A 25,311-nucleotide genomic window follows, 5' to 3' on the forward strand; every position below is an offset into this window, starting at 1 on the left:
AATCAAACTTTTTGAAAACTTATTGTAACATTTTTCAGTTGAATTATGTCATTAAATGTATTGCATTGCACCTAAGGGCACCTGACACTTTGTTATTGAAATATCCATAAATTCACTTACAACTGTACGTCAGATTTTGACAAGAAAACAACAGTTTTGCTGTTTTCCTAACACTGATATTATCAATATTGAAATTAAAGCCTGAATTATTGTTAATTTTCCTGGACAAATATTGTTGTTATATTTCACACAAAGCAAAGGATATAGAAAACAGTGTTCATATAGTTTTAATATGTAAGTTTTAAGGAAATGAATTTGTAAGTCACAAATATTTTCTGAATATTTTTTTCCCTCAGGTTGCTTGTGGTGAAACTATTATTTTTTATTTTTAAATAAGTGATTGATGACTGATGGGTAACGTTATAAATACAGTGAAGAGGGCTTGGTATACTGGGGAAAAAAAATATGACTATTTCTGTCTTGCTTTCCAGTAAAAACAGTGAGCATTTTTAAATCGAGATACATTTCGATTAGAAATACATTTGTGTGAGATAGTAAGACTTTTAGAGAATATATCTTATATTAAAGGGTTAGTTCACCCAAAAATGAAAATTCTCTCATGATTTACTCACCCTCCTGGCATCCCAGATGTGTATGACTTTCTTTCTTCTGCAGAACACAAATGAAGATTTTTAGAAGAATATCTCAGCTCTGTAGGTCCATACAATGCAAGTGACTGAAAATCCACATAAGGGCAACATTAAGTACTCCGGACGACTCTGGTGGTTAGATCCATATCTTCTAAAGCGATATGATTGATGTGGGTGAGAAATGAATATTTAAGTCCTTTTTCCTTCACTTTCTCCTTCTTCTGTTTTTGGTGATTCACATTATTCATGCATATCGCCCCCTACTGGGCAGGGGGGAGAATTTATGATAAAAAATGAATTAAATGTTCATCTGTTTCTCACCCACACCTATCATATCATGTCTGAACATATGGATTTAACCACTGGAGTCATATGGATTACTTTTATGCTCCCTTTATGTGGATTTTGAATCTTCACATTTTTGTCACCCTTTCAATTGCATTGTATGGACCTACAGAGCTGAAATATTCTTTTAAAAATCTTCATTTGTGTTCAGCAGAAGAAAGCCATACACATCTGGGATGCCAGGAGGGATTTTCATTTTTGGGTGAACTATCCCTTTAAGTTTATGTTTCTTACATTAGTGCCAAATATTTTCTTGTTGTAAGCATTTAACAATACAAAATTTAGTGAAGTTATTGCTTATCTAATATATTATAGGAATTTTCTGGGTTCAAAACAATGCACTTACAATGGAAGTAAATGGGGACATTTCATAAGCATTAAAATACACATTGTTTAAAAAGTACAGCCACAAGACGTAAACATTATACGTGTTAACATGATTTTAATTGCGATAAAATCGCATATCAGGGTAAAGTTATATCCAATATTGCAACTCTGTTTCCATGACAACAATGCTGGTAAACTCTGTTAGTGATTTTATAACACTAAAATCATGTAGAACAGAGAATTTATGTTGACATAATGTTTATTTTTTTTGGATGTACTTATGAAACTCTTGTGTATTTTAAAGGTGCTGTAAGTGATTTTTTTCATGAAAAAGTATGCAAAAAATGTTCCTACTCCCTTAAAGATTTTAATGAAATAAGTGTCCTGAGATATCTCACCGGTCTCTGTGACAGCTGTAGAATTTGTAAACAGCAAACAAATATGTGTCCGCGGACCACAGACATTAACACTTTTTACCTGTCAATCATTTTGCTCATTCTCATAGTGTTGTCTCTGAAGCGGATCTTGAGGATATGATTCATAATGTTTTTCATTTGAGGGTGATATTGTGCCACTGTTGAATTTGACAGCCACAGGAACAAACAATGCTGCTCTTTTGCTCGGTTTTGGTCTCAAAATTATCTTTGGAGGGCGGGGTTTTAGAATGAGGGGGCATGGCTAATTCAACGGCTCAGTCACGTGAAAGCTTCAGAATGCTAAAATCGCTTACAGCACCTTTAATGTTTATGGACTGGCCCCATTCACTTCCACTGTAAGTGTCTTATTGTAAGCACGATTTTTGCTTAAATGAAGGACGAGTCAAAACATTATGTTACCAATGCTTACAATTGAGCTTAAGTTTTGTTGAACTCAGAACATTACTTTAAGTCTTATTATCTAACAAAATGTTGCTTCTCATACATTTATCTTTTTTAAAGAATGATGAGATATATTTACTGGAAAACAAGACAAAATAATTTACTTTCTGCTTTCTTTCAGTGGTTCTTTCCCTCTGTTTATTGCATGTTAATCTAGATTGCATGCTGTAAACATGTCCTGTTATTCTCCTTACCTACAATCTTATATCATGTGTGTAGCTTGGTCCATTTTGCATGTGTTCAGGAAGGGACAAAGAAGACAGGTGTCCTCCAATCTCTTTGTGTATGCAGCCCACCACATTCAAATTCCGGCCTCCGCAGGGGTCCCCCTGACAGTGTGGCAGTATCAATGATTTCCTCAGCCTGGGTAACAAATGTGGCAGCCCTTACTCCACTACGGCTTCTATCTAAAAAGTGAATTACTTCTCTAATATCCAACCTGCTGAGGTGATCAATACAGCACCCAGGGAACTGATGAGTGATGACTGCTTTGGAAGCTTCCTCCACCCCATTTTCGTTTTCTCTGTTTTTGTTTCTTTTCTATCTCTCTCTTACTCAAAGTTATGTGGCAGTACCATAGTACAGTGATTCTAGACTTTATTTAGGGGTCTTTTATTTCAGCTGTCTTAAAAATACGGCACTAAGTTAACTACTTTTTGCAGTAGTATGACAGTAGTTCAGTGGTTTTCATAACAGTGTGGTTTTTTCCAAGTTAGTTTTTAGATGTGTACAAGTAGCAGTGCACAGTAACATGACAAAATTCCACATAACTGTTTTGTGTTACATTGTATTTGCACATTTGAGGCAATAATAATTATTATTGTGTTTTCTAGTTAATTGCATGTGTTCAAATGCTGTAAAATGCTGATAGTTATGTATTTAAATTATATATATATATATATATATATATTGCCCCTAAAATTGCTTCAGTTTAGTCAGCTACTTTTTAGTACTTTGTAATGTAGCCAACTACTTTTTCAAAAGGGCAGCTTGGCTTTTGTTTAACTGTATATACTTTAAAGGATTAGTGTACCCAAAAAACCCCAAAAAATTACAATTCTCTCATCATTTACTCAACCTCAGGCCCTCCCAGATGTGTATTAATTTCTTTTTTCTGCAGAACGCAAACAAAGATCAGCTGATTCTGATTCTCTGTAGGTCCATATAATGCAAGTGAATGGTGGCCAGAACTTTGAAGCTCCAAAAAGCATATAAAGGCAGCATACAAGGAATCCAATAGTTAAATCCATGTCTTCAGAAGCGATAATAGGTGTGGGTGAGAAACAGATCAATATTTAAGTACTTTTTTTTTTTTTTTTTTTTTTACTATAAACTTTCACTTTCACTTTAACATTTTTTTTTTTTTTGGCAATTCACATTCTTCGTGCATATCACCACCTATTGTACAGGACTGGTCAAAGGTTGAGACTAAGAATAAAGAAAAGTACTAAAATAATTTCCACTTCACTCTCGATTTAATTTTTTTATTTTTTTTTATTGAAAATCATAACAATTATTTTATTCTATTAATTTCCTAGTTTTTAACAGTAAGAAATAAAAATAGATCAGAATAAAGGTTTGTTAACATTAGTAAATGCATTTGGTGTCATAAACCTACAATGAACAATATTTTGTATCAGCATTTAATAATCTCAGTTAATGTTAAATAAAATTGTATGTTCATGTTAGTTCATAATGCATTAACTAATGTTAACATATACCTTTAATTTATATAAAGAGTACACACACACACACACACATACACACACATATATATATATATATATATATATATATATATATATATATATATATATATATATATATATATATATATATATATATATAACGTTTAATTTAAGAAAATGTATTAGTATGTTACAATTAACATTAGTTAACAAATGTTAACAAATACAACCTTATTGTAAAGTGTTACTAATATTTCTAATTATTCATGCCTTTCTGTACATACTTTGAAGATAAAAATGGGCCTTTATACATGAAAATACTGTTATGACTACCTTATATATTTGAAAGGGTCATAGCTTGGGGTCCTTGGCATCAAAAAGTTTGAAAACCTCTGGAATAGACAATCAAGTGAAATTCAAACCCTTTTTCAGGAATACCTCTCTTTCAATTTCTACACAATGTAGCTTCTGTTTATATTTTGTGCCTTGTGACTGAAAGCTGTTCTTTGTTTTACAAGAAACATTAAAAATAAATTTGTCACATGAAAATCACACTTATCAAGGCAATCTTTATTTACTGCATCTAAATATGTTTATTTAGTTTGTTAATAACCGAACAACCAAGCGGACTTTCAGCGTCTCTGCCAGAATTCAGATTCTGCTCTAGCGAACATGCCACGCTCTTTCACTGACATTTCTGCGTGTGGCGCGGGTTTTCTTCCCTCCAGTGTTAAATGTATAGTCCTTGCACTGCAGTATTCATAAATATAAACAATCCTCCATCTGTTAATGCACATTTTGATATGATACATCTCGGTTTGTGACAGACACATCTGCTTTCACTCCAAACAGACTCTTCTCCAAGGGGCGAGAAAGGATTAGATAAAAGAAGCCTGTCAATTAGCAACAGTTCCTGTTGCAGCACCATGGCCGTGTGTGCTTTTATTTTAATAGCTCCAAATTATTTCAGTTGTGCTAAATAGGCTAATTTCATGCCCTTGTGAACAGACAAAACTCTTTCACTGGCATAAAGTGTTTGTTGTGCAGCATCTGGAAAATGAGCACAATGGATGCCTGTGATGTGCCCTTGTTTACAAGGGGAGATGCATTAGAACCTCAGCCAAAGCCCTGAGTTTCCTCTACTAGTGTGACATCAGCACAGACTTCTGACACTTAGGTTTGTGTTTCTCACCTAGCAACAGTGCAGGAACACAAATAGTATTTGTGTTGCACATGAGCAGTGCGTTCAGCTCATCCAGTGTTTCTTCCTTACTATGATCATCTCTTTAGTGATCAAGGGTCACATTTTTTATTGCATTGCAAAGGCAAAATGCAGTGATTAAATAGATTTATGAACACAATCGGGTCATTTACAGCATGATTTATCCTGTGACAGATGGGTTTGGCTTAACTATTCTCAGATTCATAGAAAACATTAACTTTTTTATAAACCAGATTTGGCTGGACGATCCAAAAACTTTGAAGCCATTTTTTTTTTTATCAGTTTCAGTGTTGGCATAGTTAATATGTTGTGGCAAATGTGGCATATAGCCATTTACTGTTGGGAACTGTTAGGTGGGACGCCTGCTTATTTATTCATTCATTTTTGTGTGTTTTTTGTTTTGTTTTGTTTGCTAGTTGTTTTGTTTTTCATGTTTTTTAGAATTTGTTTGCATTAACCTTTTGTTTCTGTATTTGTTTTTTTTTGTTTTTTTTTTTACTAGTTGTTTTGTTTTGTTTTGTTTTGTTTTGACAGTGAGAAAGATGTTCTAAAGAGTAGATACTTAATTCTGGCCAAAATCTGTGGCAATCTCAGAATTCATTACTGTCAAGCTCAGAGATCATTTTCATTTAAGATTGCAGACCGAGTGTCCAATAAAAAATGCAATTCCACGCAATATTTGTGTGTGCTATGTATTATATTGTGCTTATTAAAATATCAATTGAATTTCCCTTGGTTTTCCTCTACCTGTTTGCGACACAACATCTCCATTGCAATCAAAGGATTCACGTGTAGGCACCCTTAGTCGAGCCTCTTGGTGTCAGGAGCACTATTTATGTGGCATGAGTGACCTTTAATGGAGCTGCTAGCCATGAAGAGCATTTAAAATCAGTCACTTCTGAAGTTCCATTTCAGTTAGGTTGCTGTCTTACAAGGTAGCTGTCTGACTAGACAGTGTGGTATAGCTCACTAGGGTTTACCTGTTGCTTTCAGTTGTCAAGAGTCACTCCTCTCAAGCCTCCTTGCCAAGTTGTTATCATATGTTATTGTAATTTATTGACATCATATATCCAATAATGCATAGCATGTCTATTTATCTATTTCAAGTTCAAGTCTATTTTTTTTTTTTTCACTTAGAGCCAGGCTGTTTATCCATACTTTGCACGCTAAGCTACAAGAGTACCAGCTTCCATTAACACAAATATTAGGTTGGTGTCCATGGAACTAAAGCTTATTTTGGATATTTATTGCTGTCCTCCCAGTGTGTCTGTTGAAAGTTAACCCCCATCTGAAGACAGGCAGTTAGAGCATGTGTGATGAGCCGGGCATCTCTCCATGTCCTTTTCTCCTGCAATTGCTGTGACAATAACAGAGACACCAGGACTCAACAGAGTGAGCTGTGTGCCAAGCAAATGTCTTGCTCAATATGTCTTCTGATCTTATTTCAATGTGAGCAGAAACCTGCAGCAAGTGCCATATACTGTACATTTACATGAAAGTATGGATTTGAAATAAATGTTGCTTATATTTCGCACGGAAAATGTCAATTTAACTGAGCCTTTAAGTTGTTATCATTGGGGAAAAGGAGGCAGTATAAGGGACTACAGGATCATTAGAATGCTGTGTTTGCTTTCCCTTTGTGATAAAACAGAGCAGGTGTTACACAGAATCTTAAGTACCTCTCAGAAGTCTTAAAATTCACATTGTGGTGACATTAAGCTATGAAGATTTTTAGACCACATCTCATGTGATGATATCACTTCATAGCATTTTTACATGTTTATGGATGCTAGCTGTATCTGAGATGTCTACAACAGGAACGTGCCATGGGCATTGAGACTGGGCAAGCATCAAAGATTTTTAATTCACATTATTAAACGCTGTGCCCAAAACGCGTTATACGGGTGAGTGTAATGTCGAGGAAATGTTATTGACGTAAATTGTTGCCTTAGAACCCACCAGTCAGTGGAAACAATTGTCACAGTGGCGAACTTCATGACCAAATTGTTTTAAATTCAGGACAGTAATATTTGTTAATATCACACAAATTAAAGATTGTCATATATTGAGTCGAGCATGTTTATGTCCATTAAATCATACAATGAAGCATAGTGCCAGAAGAGCTTGTTTTGACATACAACAAAAAGAAAAAGAAAAAATTGCCAGTTAATACAGTAATTTCTACATTGTAGGCCTCACACGTCATTCTTCCCACAGTTTAGAACCACTGGAATGGACAGCGGCTATTAACTAATCTGACCACAAAGACAACAATCTTAACCTAAATGCACATGGCTTTTTTTTAAACAGACACTGCATCCTATAATGTTAGAACTATAAAACATACATAACACAAGAAGGACATGATTGCCAGATCACCACTTCATAGCCTCAGACTATCCAGAAACAATGACCTAGTATCTATGATCTAGTATCAGTAACACAGATTTGAATAAATACATTAAATTACCTTTACTTGAACACAAAATCCATGCATCTCTCCTTGCGAATGAACATCTCCATCACTTTTTTGTAAAAGTCACCCGCTTGTTGAAGTTTCGATAGCCTCTCTTTCTCGATTTTTAATTTAAATTAACTTTGCCAAATCCGCATAGGTTGTCGATGCTTTCACTGCAGATATCCATTTAAGCACTTAGTAACGCATTAGTTACGTGAATTGAACGTGCTGACACAAAACTAAAATCTAGCCTATCAGATAGCGTGACTGAAGGAAGGAGCTTCTGATTGGCTAACTCGTTTTGATAAGCATGCTTACCTTGGTCATTTGTAGTAGCGGGAGAGATTCAGTTTGAATGAACGTACAGTGTTGAATTAAAGGGCAATAAACAATGGAATCAGAAAAATCATAACATTAAGTGCCAAAGTGAATAAATGAATAACTGTGCTGCTCAAGTGAGAGAAAAGATGACGAATTTGAATGAAAATAGTAGTTTATATTACAATTATATTTAAATATTTCATATTGTCATTTTCCTTTTCACCCTTCTGTTAGGTAAGCACTGCTTACCTTGCTTATATGGATGGCACGTTCCTGGTCTACAAGATTTAACCCCTTAAAATATAGCATTTTTTGTTGCCGTGCTTATTGTCATTTTAGTGTAAATAACTTTGTCAGAAACTAAATAGGAAAAAAACAAAATAGGACAAAACATCTTAAATTCGCACTTTCTGGAAGTTTGGCCACTCGTAATAGGCTAAGCCTCTCAAAATTAATAAATAAACTCATTATCTGGTAACCTTAATCTTCCATTTTGTTCTGGCCCAGTCCAGAAATCATGGTGCTAGCCTCAGGGAAATATTGCTGTAGCTTGCTGGCAGAAAAGCCATTTACTGATGGGTAGATGACTGACAGCTGTACTGGGGCTCAGCTCTTCCCATCCTGATGCCCTCCAAATGCCCTCTGATTGCTTTCTGACAACAAACAATCCCTGATGATGGAGAATTATCCCAACACGGCCGTTGGATTTTGTGAGCATGAATAAATTACACGTATAAGAAAACTTGTGAGACTTAGAACAAAGCCCCTTAACTCTAATGTTTTTCATATGTTTCGAAGAGCATATCATTATTAATGCCTTAAGTTATGTAATATGGCACCTTCACCAAAAACAATGAGAACTAATTTTTTGGAGTTATGCCCACACCTCTTTAGTATTCCTCAACCTTCTCTTCTGAAAAGTGTAACAGAAAATAAAATGTCAAAATTACAAAAAATGTATTTTCCAGTCTGGCCATTCTCTGTTGACCTCTCTCATCAACAAGGCATTTCCGTCCACAGAACTGCCCATCACTGGATGTTTTTTGTTTTTGGCACCATTCGGAGAAAATTCTAAAGACTGTTGTGCGTGGAAATCCCAGGAGATCAGCAGTTACAGAAATACTCAAACCAGCCCATCTGGCACCAACAATCAAAATCACTGCGATCACATTTTTTTCCCCATTCTGATAGTTGATGTGAACATTAACTGAAGCTCCTGACCCATATCTGCATGATTTATGCACTGCACTGCTGCCACACGATTGGCTGATTAGATAATTGCATCGATGATTGTTGGTGCCAGATGGGCTGGTTTGAATATTTCTGTAACTGCTGATCTCCTGGGATTTTCATTTACATTTATGCATTTGGCAGACGCTTTTATCCAAAGCGACTTACAGTGCCCTTATTACAGGGACAATCCCCCTGGAGCAACCTGGAGTTAAGTGCCTTGCTCAAGGACACAATGGAACCAACAACGAACCAACAACTTTCTGCTTGCCAGTTCAGTGGTTTAGTCCACTACACCACCACCACTCCTGGATTTTCACGCACAACAGTCTCTATAATTTACCCCGAATGGTGCCAAATCAAAAAAAAACATACAGTGAGCGGCAGTTCTGCAAATGGAAATGCCTTGTTGACGAGAGAGGTCAACAGAGTATGGCCAGACTGGTTCGAACTGACAAAGTCTACGGTAACTCAGATAACTGCTCTGTACAACTGGTGCTGTTTTGGGGGCACAAGGGGGACCTACACAATATTAGGCAGGTGGTTTTAATGTTGTGGCTGATCGATGTATATTATACATGTTATTTGTTACTCAAAGTGGCACTGTTGTTTCAGTGATTGACTTGATTTACATTTGACATTGCTATTTGCTAAGAAGCAATGTGGAAGTAAATTATAGGTGAAAGTAAGTCGCCTTTGGCATGCTCACTGGGGGCCTAAAGACAATAATTACTAAAGCATGATTTTCAATTGCGTTATTCATTTGAACTGCACAATGAGGACTTTAAGACATAACTGCCTGATTTTCTGTAAAGCTGCTTTTAAATGATGCATGTTGTAAAAAGCACTATATAAATAAAATTGACTTGACTTAGCAAGTGTAACAGATGAACAGTATGATTTAGCTATTATCATTTGGGTGTACTAATGAAATTATGTTTGTTGTGCGTCTATTTAGACTCAAAAAGTGAATAAGAAAATACAGTACATATGTGTAGCTTAAGTGTAGCTAATGCGTTATGTGTAGCTCAGTGTGTTTGACGGCCAGTTTCCTCTTTTGAAATTTGAATCCTATTCTATATTTGTTGCATCATCACTTTAATATATATAAAAAAAATAAAACATCAAAATATGTAAGAATATATTCTATTCTGTTTTTTTCTTGTTGTCTTGAATATGTTTTGAAAATTAGACACTCTGGGCATTTTTTAGATTCATTTGTGAAAGATATACATAATGTGTCCTTTCGCTAAAGAGCCAAGGAAATTTAATGTTTGACGAAACACCCATGCATTTAAGGATTAAATATAAAACTATAATTTTTTATATTTTCTGTTGCACAAGTGGTATGGAGTTAAATGGCAAAAATTTGTATCCTTTGTTTCAATATATTAAAAATACATATATTACTTTGCGTTTTTGTTGTGTTTGTTCAACCCCCCCAACTGCAAGTATAAGCAAAAGTGATATTTGCCTTTGCAAGCACCACTAAGTATTAGCAAATTTTATGTCTTTTGATTCATTTTCAAAAGCACTGGCAGTCTGTTCTGGATATGGTAGGATGTTGTTCTAGCTGAAACTGCACTCTTAGTTTTTGTTTGAAGCCATAGAGGACATTCTGTCTGTCATAATTTCACTCTGTGTGGATGTTTTGCTTTGTTCATTGATTAAATCAGGTCTTTCTTTTCTAGTGAAATGCCAATGTTTTAGCTGTAGTTGTTTAGGTTCAAATTGTCTTGAATTGCATTTCACTGCAAGACTATAATAATGTATTAAAGTGTGGTCTATGAACTACGATTTGTTCTTTTGATCTGAATATGTTCATGAACCTTTATATATTCAACTTATATAAAGGTTCAGTAGACCTGCTCAATATTTTCAGAGATGATTGTTGGATGAAAAATACCATTTTCATTTGAATTTACTTAAATAAGGGCCTTTTTACACTTAGTCACACACATCAGAACTCATCGCAAACACATATTAATCCGATATGTTATTCCTGTGCTGTATGCAAATATAACAGAATTAATTGACATGATGTTACAAATGCCAGGCAGTGAAATTCAGCTGCACTTGATGTGGTTTATAAAAAATAAAAACAGGACACTGCTAAAATTGTTTTGGCAATTCCAGTACAAAAGCTGTCATGGACCACATTTTCTTTGTCTTCCTTCAGCCCCCAAACTTCCATATGCTGACTAAGTTCTGTTTGGGAGTAGTAATGTTTACATATGTGGCCTGAATTACCAGATGCATTTACACTTGGCTGAGTCATGTCTTGTATGTGATCAGTAGTGTTGGGGAAGCTACTTTGAGACTGTAGCTTCCTAAGCTACAAGTTACTCACCACTCATAAGTAGTTAAACTTCAGTCAAGCTGCTCTTTTAAAAAAGTAATTCACTACACTACAAGCTACTAACAAAAAGTAGCTAACTACACTGAAGCTATTTAAAGAAGAAAATATTTGAGATATATATAAATTGGATGATATTTAATTCCACAATTAGAATTTCTGATAGAGTGGAACCCTCCGCTCTCCCCTGAACCCTTGCGGCTCGATGATTGGTTCCTGGGCTTGCGGCGCCGCTTAAAGCGCCACCTTTGGCTCAACCTGGTCGAGATGGGAGAGGCCGACAAGGCACGGTTCCTTGCTGCCCCCATTTCCCAAGTTGGCCAGTCCGGTGACACCGAGGACTTTGCCCAGCAGTTCTCAGCAGTGAAGCAGCAGACGGAGGTTATCCGGCACATCCTGCCCCGGCGCGGCTCAAGATCCCGCACCCCGTCTGCTAGTCGCTATGGGCATCCCCCTGCGGTGACTGCACCGGCTTCACCGGTACGTCCGATGAGATTGTCCCTTTGGTCCCCCTCGCGCGGAGCTTGGATGCGTGGCTTGCGCTTTCCAATCTGTCGCAATGGCTGATCCGGGCCTGTCCGACTCGGCTACGCGACTCAGTTCGCCAGGCGTCCACCCAGGTTCAGCGGTATCCACTTCACCTTGGTGAAGGACGAAAACGCTGCTACCTTGCACGCGGAGATCGCCACCCTCCTACGGAAGGGTGCGATAGAACCTGTCCCTCCGGCCGAGATGAAAGTGTTTTACAGCCCCTACTTCATTGTACCGAAAAAAGGCAGTGGGTTGTGGCCAATCTTGGATCTGCGAGTACTGAACCGGTCTTTACAAAGACTCCCGTTCAAGATGCTGACGCAAAAGCGCATTCTGGCGAACATCCGGCATCAAGATTGGTTCGCGGCGGTAGACCTGAAGGACGCGTCCTTTCACATCTCGATTCTACCTCGACACAGACCCTTCCTGCGGTTTGCATTTGAGGGTCGGGTATATCAGTACAAGGTCTTCCCTCTCAGTCTGTCCTTGTCCCCTCGCGTCTTCATGAAGGTCACAGAGGCAGCTCTTGCCCCGTTAAGGGAGGTGAGCATTCACATTCTCAACTATCTCGATGATTGGCAAATCCTAGCTCACTCTCGGGACATGTTGTGTGCACACAGGGACTTGGTGCTCTCGCACCTCAGCTGATTAGGGCTTCAGGTCAACTGGGAAAAGAGCAAGCTCCTCTCGGTTCAGAGCATCTCTTTTCTCGGTTTGGAGTTGGACTCAGTCTCGTTGACAGCGCGCCTCACAAACGAGCGCACACAGTCGGTGCTGGCCTGTTTGAAGGCATTCAAACAGAAAACAGTGGTTCCACTGAAACTCTTTCAGAGGCTCCTGGGGCATATGGCATCCTCAATAGTGGCCACCCCACTCGGGTTGATGCATATGAGACCGCTTCAGCACTGGCTTCAGACTCGAGTCCCGAGATGGGCATGGCGCCGCGGGACACATTACGTAGTCATCACGCCGATCTGTCACCGCCTCTTCAGCCCTTGGACCGACCTCACATTTCTACGGGCAGGCGTTCCCCTAGAGCAGGTCTCCAGGCGGCCGTTGATCCAGGGCAAGCACGTGTTAGTTCGGACAGACAACACGGCAACAGTAGCATATGTCAACTGCCAAGGCAGTCTGCGCTCTCGTTGTATGTCACAACTCGCCTGCCGTCTCCTCCTCTGGAATCAGCAAAACCTCAAGTCGCTGCGAGCCACTCACATCCCGGGCGACATCAACACTGCAGCGGACGCGCTTTCATGGCAGGTTACCCTCAGGGGAGAGTGGAGACTCCACCCTCAGGTGGTCCAGCTGATCTGGAGTTGATTCGGACAGGCACAGGTAGACCTGTTTGCCTCCCAAGAATCCTCCCACTGCCTGCTCTGGTACGCCCTGACCGAGGCACCTCTCGGCATAGATGCACTGGTACACAGCTGGCCCCCTGGCCTGTGCAGATATGTGTTTCCCCCAGTGAGCCTACTTGCACAGACTCTGTACAAGGTCAGGGAGGATGAGGAGCAGGTCGTCCTGGTAGCACCTTACTGGCCCACCCAGACGTGGTTCTCGGACCTCACGCTCCTCGCGACAGCCCCCCCCAAGCGGTCTACCACCCACGGTGGTAAACACGATCACTCAGGCTAGGGCCCACTCTACGAGGTGCCTGTATGTCTTTAAGTGGCATCTGTTCGCTAAGTGTTGTTCTTCCCGACGGGAAGACCCCCAGAGATGCGCAGTCAGATCGATGCTTTCCTTCCTGCAGGAGAGGTTGGAAGGGTGGCTGTCCCCTTCCACCTTGAAGGTGTACATTGCTGCTATAGCAGCACACCACAACACAGTGGACGGTAAGTCCTTAGGGAAGCACGACCTGATCATCAGGTTCCTGAGAGGCGCCAGGAGGCTGAACCCCTCCAGACCGCTCCTCATTCCCTCATGGTACCTCTCTGTAGTTCTTCAGGGTCTACAGAGAGCCCCCTTTGAGCCTTTTCAGTCAGCTGAGCTTAAGGCACTCTCCTTGAAGACTGCTCTCCTGACTGCGCTCACTTCCATCAAGAGGGTAGGAGACCTGCAAGCGTTCTCTGTCAGCGAAACGTGCCTGGAGTTCTGTCCGGGCTACTCTCATGTGATCTTGAGACCCCGACCGGGCTATGTGCCCAAGGTTCCCATGACCCCTTTTAGGGACCAGGTGGTGAACCTGTGAGCGCAGCACCAGGAGGAGGCAGACCCAGTCCTGTCGTTGCTGTGTCCGGTGCATGCTTTACGTATCTATTTGGATCACACGCACAGCTTTAGGATCTCTGAGCAGCTCTTTGTCTGCTTTGGTGCACAGTGGAAAGGAAGCGCTGTCTCCAAGCAGAGGATCGCCCACTGGCTCATTGATGCCATAGCTATGGCATATCATGCCCAGTACGTGCCGCCCCCGGTAGGGCTACGAGCCGATTCTACCAGGGGTGTAGCGGCCTCCTGGGCCCTGGCCAGAGGTGCCTCTCTAACAGACATTTGCAGAGCAGCAGGCTGGGCAACACCCAACACCTTGTGAGGTTCTACAACCTCCGGGTGGAACCGGTTTCATCCCGGGTAGTGGCACGCAATACAAGCGGATAAGCCCGGGATAGCCGGCCAGGTGTATCACTTGCACATAGTGCCTTTCACCTCCTCTGAGCTGAAGACGTGCACCATTAATTCCCAGTAGTGTTCACAAACTATGTTCCCTGGTTGACTTCCTCCGAGCCCTGTGGCAGTCGAGTTTTTGGAGAGACTCGCTGCCAGCCCTATACACGTGCTAACTAAGAGCCCTGTCCTGGGGTAGGTGCTCCGCATGTGGCGGTTCCCTGTAAGGTAACCCCGTGCGATGTATATCTTCCGCTAATTCATTTCCCTGTTGGAAAACTGCGTGTTCCTTGGGCAAAGCCCCCTCTGCCACAGTCTCCATTTTTGTAGTAACTCCTCCCCTGTTGGATAGGATCTACCATGAGACTTCTCCACATGATCGGCAAGACCATGTGACGTATTTTCCACTTAAATACCCCCCCGGGCGAGGTGTGGTCTCCGCGGTGTCCTCCCCTTAGGAGGGACACCCCCCGACTAGACCTGGTCGGCCCAGTTGGATAATCCTCCTTTTTTTTAGGGAGTGAAAAAAAAGAAGGGGAAAAGAGGCCACGGCTGGGCTAGCCTGTCTCTATCTTTTGGGTAGTCGACTTGTCCCCAAAGGGCCGTTCGACACTCATAACTATGTTGGGGGAGGTTACGCGTCGGCCTGGTGCACTGGTTACGAGGCACACAGTTGTCTGCCCGTCACACACCGCCAGTTCACGTAACACAGTTCAGCCAGTTGTGGCGTTTTTTATAGGGACCCCTAGTGTCACTACATCGACACAACGTCGAGTGAGTGACAGATAGGGAATGTCATGTTTACTTGCGTAACCTCCGTTCCCTGATGGAGGGAACGAGACGTTGTGTCCCTCCTGCCACAATGCTGAACTACCCGCTGAAATGGCCGGACCTTGTCTTGGCTCCTCAGCATAAAACCTGAATGAGTGGTTGCATACCAGCTCCTTTTATACCCATATATCCGGGGGAGTGGCATGCAAATACCACTTGCCAATTTTCATTGGCCTTTTATCAAAGACCAGAGGCATCTCGGGCTCCCAAGAGTGACCCCTAGTTTCACTACATCGACACAACGTCTCGTTCCCTCCATCAGGGAATGGAGGTTACGCAAGTAAGCAGGACGTTTTTTTACAGTAACCATAGTTTAATCATGGTATTTGTTGTAAAACCATAGTAACCACAAAATTAACTGTGATTAGTACAATCAGTGTTAATACAAAATTACTATAGTACACCCATGGTTAATTTTCATAAGGGTTTAACAAGTAGGGTGACAACATTAATTTGAACATAAGTTTATACCAAATGTACACTAATAAAACTACTAAACATCCCATTTTATATAACTGAATCAAAACATAGTGATAAACAGTAGCAATTAACTAAATATTTCACTTCAAAAAAGAGTCCCTTTAAGGCTGCATGAGGCTCAAGTGAATCATTTATGTGAACTAGTTCATTCACATGATTCATAAAATAAATCCCCAACACTAAATATAAGAGAATCGTTTATTTTAAGCGGTTCATTTACATGAACTGTCCGAAATAACCAATTTACTTAAATTATTAGGTTTTCCCAGCACTGCATGAGATAGAGCAAAGACGGTTTATGTGAGCGTGTTTGATCACTTCCTCGGCTTTATTGCTGCATTCACAATACAATGTGACTAATTTAGCATTTTGTGACACTACAGTACTACTCGCTGGAAAATGTAGCATGTAACTGGAAAAACCGCACTATGTAAAAATAGCTGAACAACTCCCATGCTACTGAAAAATGTAGTTACGTTAGAAGCATTGCTGGTGATCAGATTGCTATCTGTCTCAGAAGTGTTTTAGAAAGTGTCTTAAACTTGATCTTTTCATGACTAGATAGCTATCCTATCCGTAAAAATGCATGTGATCAAGTGTACATTAAATACCCCCTAAAATATGATGTTTAACTATTTTCATACAACAAATTACTACAGAATCAAGCTTCAGAACCCTAAACATGCTCTTTGTTTTGATTGGCCTAGCAGAGCGTTAGCTACATCCTTTACTGCCATCCACCATCACTCACTGTAAAGCATACTGGCACATCAGACCATAATTCCTGGTGAAATGTAGTCTCATCCATCTCCAGACGGTGTCCTGACAACCCCTCACTATCAGCCCTTCTTTCAAGTCACCCATGTCTCCCAACGCCGTGACTTCAGCCCGGACTGAAAGAGAGTAATGGGTGAACATTTGTGAGTGGGACCCCTGTTGCAGATTGAAATGCTGATGTGTTGAACAGTCAGTCCTGCTATTTGACTGCTGATGGATTGCGTTTATCCACTTGCCTGATGTTCATTACACCTGTTAGAGAGACGCAGGCAACACAGCAGAAGACTGAGGCTGCATGTACACTTTATTTAGCCCATGTCTTCCTCATTCAGTGGGAAAAGAAAGAAAGGAGCTGTCAAACACATCTGTCTGTGGTCTGACTAGGCAAACAAAGGAGAGGAGTCTCACATACTGTATGTTTCATATCTGATTTATAGAGTTTCATATGTTTTAAATAAACCTTTTTTATGGCTTTACGTCTACTTTTATTGATAAAAACAGCATACAGATCAGTGTCAGGAAACGACACGAGCCAGACATAAAATTACATTGCTCAATTGAGCACCACAGCTTAATTGATGCAGATGTATGAACTGCTAGGTCACAGCATCAACGTGTTATAGCAAAGCTGACATGTAGGGCTATTCAGACCGAATGTATTCTTGCGTTAAAAAAAGCTAGACAAAGTACAATGAATGGAACAGGATGCAGGTGTCTCGAAACATGTTTTTAAATGTTATTTCTAACTTGACACAGTCTCCAAACAATGCGGCACTTATGTGCACATTTTACAAGAACAATTAAGTTATTTTAACTTAACATGGCAAGGCATGTTTCAGCTTTAATACAAGTTAAGCTTAATAGACTTAATAGTATTGGTGTGGATGGTTTAAAGGCAGAAATGTTAAAGTAAAAAGCTGTTAAGTTGTTTAAATTACCATTTTATAGAAAGAGTCAAAATTATTTTTAGTGGTAATTAATATTATGCCACAAATGCTGTCGATTGAGCTTTACTTGTACTGAACCCAGAATATTCCTTTAAAATGTGCCGCTCAAGCATGAGACGCAAAAAAAAAAAAAAAAAAAAAAAATGAAACGAAAAGCGAGATGCTAAAAAAAAGCGAAATGAAGCACAATGGTCATTCGTTTGTGTATGTTTACATAGAAAACTGTTTAGAAACTTCAAATTAAAGGGGTCATATTGTGAGAAATCAAATATTTTTCTTCATTGTTTTGAAATCCAATTATTCCTTAACACCAAAACTAATAAGAGTACACAGTCCGTCAAACCTTGTGCAGAGAGCATTTGCATAGAAGCCTTAAAGGCACAGCAGTGTAAAAACAACAACAACAACAACAACAAAAAAAAAAAAACAGCTGTTTAATTGTAAAGGTCAGAGAAAGTGAGGAAAATATTTATGAAAAAAGAAACTACTACTGTTTTAGGCACATTAAATGAGAAAAACTAGTGTCATGCTCAAGTTGAGATAGACAGTGCACTCTGAGGTTGGGCGAGTCGTCAACAAAACGTCCACCATTGGTGTGCGTTTTGAAATGGATTAAAAGCGCTTTATCACATCACCCACACTGGCTGGGCAAACAGTAGAGCCATTTACGGAGGCGGGGGAGTGATTGATCCTCCAGCGGCCTTTAAGAAAACATAATGGGGACTACTAGTCAATCTCTGCTTCAAAAAACACTGGAGGCAAATTTCCGACAAATGCTAAAAGGCCTCCTTTTGTTTGGGTGGAAATTTGGTGGTGGTTTGCTGTTTCTTTTGTGTTCTTAAGCAATTTTTATAGCAGCATTTAGTTTAGGAGTGAAATATCTCGTGGGGAGCTTCAGTTTCAGCTTACCTACATGAATAACAAGCTCAGTGGCAAGCATCAACACTTGTAGGGCCTGAAATGTGGCTTGAAAATGTCAGATCAGACGGGGGAGTTTATGGAGAATAGTCTTGCTGCGCAAACATCAAATCTATACCGTCGTGCATCTGTAGGTGTAAGGGTTAGGCAGTTTATTTCTCTTACAAGTCTCAGCCTCAGCCTCAGCCCACAAATATCTGTGAAAATTTGTGAACTAATCTATGCATATTACTTTTGGATAGATAGAAATACTGAACACAAAGTCTACACACATTTCTGCTAAATTCTTTTCATTCCTTTGTCATGTTCTGTACAACCGTTTGTGGAGACTGCCACCCCATATTTTGGAATAAACAAGTATGTGTATGCAAATGCAAGTGTTTGGCCAGAGCATTGCCAGTTGAACTTGCTTAAAGGGATAGTTCACACAAAAATGAAAATTCTCTCATCATTTACTCACCCTCATGCCACTTCAGATGTGTATGACTTTATTTCTTCTGCAGAATACAAATTATGATTTTTGGAAGAATATCTCAGCTCTGTAGGCCCAGTAGGTGGTGATATGCATGAAGAATGTGAAAGTTAAAGTGGAAATTGACGGGGAGGTGAATTTATAGCAAAAAAGGATTTAAATGTTGATCTGTTTTTCACCTACACCTATCATATTGCTTCTGAAGACATGGATTTAAGCACTGTAGTCTTATGGATTACTTTTTTGCTGACTTTATGTAATTTTTGGAGATTAAAAATGTAGACACCCATTCACTTGCATTGTATGGACATACAGAGCTGAGATATTCTTCTAAAAATTTTCATTTGAGTTCAGAAGATGAAAGAAAGTCGTATACATTTGGGATGGCATAAGAGCTAGTAAATTATGAGAATTTTCATTTTTGGGTGAACTATTCCTTTAACGTGCATTCTTGCATTAATGTGTCAGTAACAAACCTCAGTACTCAAGGGGGTGATAGAGTTACATTCAAAAGTCTGTGCCGTTAAACTAGAAGTGTTATTATTCAGGGAAGTTGCTATAAATATATTGACTTTAACGTACCTGTTCAGCAATAACAGCAAACTGTTGCTCCACCATGGCAGTAGTTGGCTTAAAAGAGAAAACTTCTTGTTGAAGTGAGTTTGTCCACAATAGCACCACTTGCGGCAACATTGAGAATACAAGGCATATTTGGGTTTTGTTATGACTTGCAGTGTGACACATTTTGGAACCCAACAACGCACAAAATCAAGCTAGCTTAGTTAGAATTGTTTGTGTTTGTTTTGGCCTTTACCCATCCCTAAACGGGATAAACTTATAAACAAAACAAATGGTAGTTGGTCACATTACATGTCAGTCAGATGGTCTCTTCCTGTCCTAAGTGGGCAGTTCACATCCAGAATAAGCTGCAAAGTGGACCAGACTTTATGCCTCAAGTCAAAAGTCTGACAATGTCAGAATTTCCTATTACTTTCTCTCTGACTTTCTATTTCTTGTTTTCTTTCTGTTTTTTCTCTCTGCTCATTTTGTGTCTATGCTCATTTCTTAAGACTGATGGATTTGTTTGAATGTGTTCTCATTGCATACTCTTCCGACTTAAAGCCCTGCTGAATAATCCCCTGCTTGTGTAACTGGCATTCACTCAAATGACCCAGGGTATTGCAAACACTTCACATGCCAGCATTCAGATCATTAAGGCTGAAAAATGGCCCACAAAAATGAATTTGGGATTTCAGAAATGTGATTTCTTCTGCCATTTGATTGTGGAATTATCCACATGCCACATATAAGTGACTCTGCAAGTCCCTTTGACGTCTCAGAATTAATCGCAAAGGATGCCACTTAAATAACTGGGCCAGAAGATGTTTTAAAGCTTTAAACTGATTAATGATTCAACAAATTACAATCCCTTTAATTGCTGTGAGATATCCTATTTCCCATATGAGACAAAGTCTGACTTTTTAAATAATGGCTGTAAGTGTTATAATGATCACAAACCACAATATGTTATTATTTTAATATAAAAGTTTTTAAGGAATAGTACATTTCTCAAGGTTGGAAGTGGAGCCGTCTCTCAGAGGAGAAATTCCTTGCTCTCATATGCGTCAATAAATAGGAGTGGACTGGATTTAGCTTGATTAATATATTCTAGAGTGCTTGTTATTTGACGTACATTGTTAAATAAGTCAGCGTTCAAGGTACTACATTTCATACTGTGACAGACTCTGCCTTCCCTACCAAGGAGGAAGCGGGAACTGGAGTGAACCATCAACAGAACTTTAATTTTAAACTCCTCCTCGTCACACTCCTCCACCACCCGATTCAGGCCGGGGAACCTCCAGCTTGACGTACTCCCCTTCCTTCCTGGAGGGGAGGTGTTTCCCTACCAGCCGTCCTTCTGCCGGCAGGTCTTTCCCACCTCTTTGGACCCTGGAAGAGACGAGGGGAGGTAGAGGGAAGAGGGAAAGAGTGAGGGGGAGAGACAGAGAGAGAGAGAAAAAAGAAATACTCCGATCCCCGACCATGCCGCCATTCGGTCCTCAGCCAGCTGGGCAGCGGTCCTCCGCGACACCGGATGATGCCATTGGACCTAGCCTCCTGGCGGACGGTATCAAGCTCCTCCGCCTCCCGGTGGATGGCAGCGAGCCCCCCCGCCCCCTGGTGAACAGCAGCGGCTCCTTTGTCTCCTGGTGGATGGTAGCGGGCTCCTCCGCTTTCGTGCGAACCACTCCAGTACCACTGTATCATACCTCCTCCACGTCACGACCTTCCCCCAGCAGGGAGGGCTTTTCTGATGGCGCATCTTCCTCCTATCCTGGGTTTCGGCACTACTGTGGCAGACTCTGCCTTCCCTGCCAAGGAGGAAGTGGGAACCAGAGTGAACAATCTACCACTTTAATTTCAAACTCAAACAACAAAGTACAACAAAACTTAGATGCACACACAGACACGTGCATCTCTCTCTCTCTCTCTCTCTGTCTCTGTTTTTTGTAAATTGATATTTGAGTTTAATATTGAGATCCTGTTTTTTTTGTTGTTTTTTTGTGTCAGATAAATACTGTTCTGATTACATAATAAAAATAATTTATCTTTAAAGATATTAAATTATCTTAAATAGCTTCAGTGTTGTTGTTGTTGTTTTTTTTTTTTGTTGTTGTTTTTGTTTTTTTGTTTTTTTTTTGGGTGGCTACTTTTTAAGTTTTTAAATAAATACTTTTTTTAAAGTAAGCTACTTTTCAAAGGGGTGGCTTGACTGTAGTTTAACTACTTTAAATTATGAATAGCCTGTAACTTGTGAAGCTACAGTTTCAAAGTACAGGTGGCTTCCCCAACACTGCAGTGCTTTAAATATTGATCTTTGGCATTGCTATGTAAGAGATAATGTACAGTCAGTCTATTGTTACTGCAAAATAAACCCCGACAGGGTGATCAGGACTTGTATCACCGTGAAGGGTTTATTTTGCATTAACAACCGGTTGATTGCACATTATCCCGCTTATAACATGGCTACTAACCAAATAAATAAGGCAGATGCTATTTGCACCCCAGTGCAAATAATGGTAGATACTATTTGCACCCTGGTGCAGATAGTGTCAGATACTATTTTCACCCATATTTAAATACTAACTTACAGTATGGGCATCACTACAGTGTGTTTATTGTATTTATGTAGAGTCCCACAGACACACTACATTAACCCCTACCCCTAAACCTAACCTTTACCTTACCTTCACAATGGCATTTTTGTAAATTTACAGTAACCACAAAATTAACCATGGTTACTAAATTAACAACATATTACTGTACTAACACCATGGTTAATTTCATTAAAACGTCCTGGTTACTTTTGTAACCTCCGTTCCCTGATGGAGGGAACGAGACTTTGTGTCGATGTAGTGACACTAGGAGTCACTCTTGGGAGCCCCAAACACCTTTTTTAAAAAAGGCCAATGGGAATTGGCGAGTGGAATTTGCATGCCACTCCCCCTGACATACAGGTATAAAAGGAGTTGGTATGCAACCACTCATTCAGGTTTTGTGCTGAGGAGCCGAGACAAGGTCCCGGCCATTTCAGCGGGTAGTTCAGTGTTGTGTCAAAAGGGACACAACATCTCATTCCCTCCATCAGGGAAAAGAGGTTACGAAAGTAACCAGGATGTTCCCTGTCTGTCACTCACTCGACGTTGTGTCGATGTAGTGACACTAGAGGTCCCTATACAAAACGGCACAACTAGCTGAACTGTGTTACGTGGACTGGTGGTGCGAGACGGGCAGACCGCTGTGTGCCTTGTAGCCAGCGCACCAGGCCATCACGTAACCTCCCCCAACACTCTTATGATTGTCGAACAGTCCTTTGGAAACAAGCCGACTGCCCAAAAAATAGGGACAGGTTAGCCCAGCCGTGGCCTCTTTTCCTCTTTTTCTTCTCCAAAAAGAGTGGAATTTGTTAACCGACTGGGAGCCATAAATGTCTACGTCAGGGGGGTGTCACTCCCAAGGGGAAGACACCGCGGAGACCACACCCTGCCCAGGGGGGGGGGGGGTATTTTGAGTGGAAATATGTCACATGGTCTTACCGAGTCTTGTCGGAAGTATGTCATGTGGAGATGTCCCATGGTAAGTCCTACCCAAGGGGGGAGGAGTTTCTACAAACATGGTGACCGGGGGCAGAGGGGCCTCTGCCCAAGGAAGATGCAGTTTACTGACAGGGAAATGATTTAGCGGAAGATATCACATGGGGTCACCTACGGGGGACCCAGCACATGTGGAGCAACTACCCCAGTACAGGGCCGAATTAGCACACGTACTGGGCCGGCAGCAAGTTTCTCCGCAAACTCGTCTGCCACAGGGCTAAGGAGAAAAGTCATCCAGGGATCACAACTTCTGAACACTACTGGGAATCAAAAGCGTACGTCTTCATCTCATGGGAGAGGAAAGGCGCTATGTGCAAGCGGAACACCCGGCCAGCTGTCCCAGAACTTACCTGTTCGGACCTGACAACACACGGGACGAAACCGGCTCAACCTGGAGATTGTAGAACCTTGCAAAGGTGTTGGGTGTTGCCCAGCCCGCTGCTCTGCAGATGTCTGCCAAAGAGGCGCCACTGGTCAGGGCCCAGGAGGCTGCTACACTCCTAGTAGAGTCGGGGTCTCAGGATCACATGAGAGTAACCCGGACCGAACTCCAGGCACGATTCGCTGACAGAGAATGCCTGCAGGTCCCCTACCCTCTTGATGGAAGTGAGCGCAGTCAGGAGGGCAGTATTCAAAGAGAGTGCCTTAAGCTCAACTGACTCCAGGGGCTCAAAAGGAGCACCCCGTAGACCCCGAAGGACTACAGAGAGTTCTGATGAGGGGATAAGGCGTGGTCTGGAGGGATTCAACCTCCTAGCGCCTCTCAGGAACCTGATGATCATGTCGTGCTTCCCCAAATACTTACCATCCACTGCATCGTGATGTGCTGAAATGGCGGTTACATACACCTTCAAGATGTCATGAGGAGTGTGAGGTGGGAGAACCATGTCTGGGTGGGCCAGTAGGGTGCTACTAGGACGACCTGCTCCTTGTCCTCCCTGACCTTGCACAGGGTCTGTGCAAGTAGGCTCACTGGGGGAAAAACGTATTTGCATTGTCCAGGGGGCCAGCTGTGTGCCAGCACGTCTATACCGAGGGGTGCCTCGGTCAGGGCGTACCAAACATTGACCAGTCAGAATCAAGTATTCCAGAGAGCCGTGTAATAAGAATTAATAGTATACACTTAATATAAAAATATGTGACTGATTTTAATAGGTTTACATTTCTTGGGCTGAGTAAACCCTGTTGAAAAAAAAAAACCTTGGCTGGTTTGTGGGTTTTCCAGGCTGTTTTTTTTTTTTGGTTGGGTAGACCAACTGAAGACCGGCTTGGCCAGGCTGGGAGACCAGTTTAAACCAGCTAAGACACTATCTTAGGCTGGTTTAAGCTTTTTTTTTCTTCTTCTTCTTCTTTTTTTTTTTTTTTGCTTCAGTAAGGCAAACAGAAAACACAAAAATCATTTAAATGGTATATCTGATAATTACTCATAATCCAGATATTTCACTTGACTCCAGGTGATGTTTAATGGAGTTTCTCCTCTGATTCATCTTCTCCCGCAGGACACAGACCTGATCATGACCTTTAACATCTCCATGCATCGCTCCTGGTGGATGGAGAACGGCCCGGGGTGCAGGGTGACCCCCGTGACCCCTCCTCCCTCCTGGGCCCCGGAGGACCATCGCTACATCAGCATCGCTGGCTGTCTGCTGGAGTACCAGTATGTGGAGGTGGCTCACAGTTCCTTGCAGATTGTCCTAGCTGTGAGTACAGTCTAATCCCTCTATCCTGCAACTACTGTGATTGCTAGTGTAATGTTGCCTTTGGTATTAACTTGTGTGTTTACAATTGTGTACCATTGATTTACAGTATGTTCCTATATTTGATGTTTTATTTCACTAATCAACTGCAAAGATTACGGCATGGAACTTTGTAATTTAATTAAAAAAACTACACTGATTTAAGTGTCACAAGACTTAAATAAGTCAACACAGTTACCTGTACAATTCTTTGTTCATTTCAAGACATTACAAAATTAATGACTTGTGGTTCTGCAAGTGAGTCAGATTAATTCGGTAACTATTTTCACAAGTGAAATACTAATTTCTTTAGTCCTGCATCATCGGCGACTTTAATGTTTATGAACTGTTAGCATAACTGAAAGTCATGAAGAGCATTCGGTTCTGCT

General features: G+C 40.8%; 1 protein-coding gene across 1 annotated transcript in view; it reads left to right on the forward strand.

The window, feature by feature from the left end:
- The window catches only part of LOC127416076 (sodium/potassium-transporting ATPase subunit beta-1-interacting protein 2-like), a 271,196-nt gene that overhangs the window by 180,939 nt on the left and 64,946 nt on the right, over positions 1-25,311 (forward strand). The window contains exon 4 of the mRNA XM_051655196.1: positions 24,686-24,886. Within this exon, the coding sequence (XP_051511156.1) occupies positions 24,686-24,886 (201 nt within the window). The remainder of the gene's footprint in view (positions 1-24,685; positions 24,887-25,311) is intronic.

This window comes from Myxocyprinus asiaticus, chromosome 25 (genome assembly GCF_019703515.2).
Source record: "Myxocyprinus asiaticus isolate MX2 ecotype Aquarium Trade chromosome 25, UBuf_Myxa_2, whole genome shotgun sequence".
Taxonomy (NCBI): Eukaryota; Metazoa; Chordata; class Actinopteri; order Cypriniformes; family Catostomidae; genus Myxocyprinus; species Myxocyprinus asiaticus.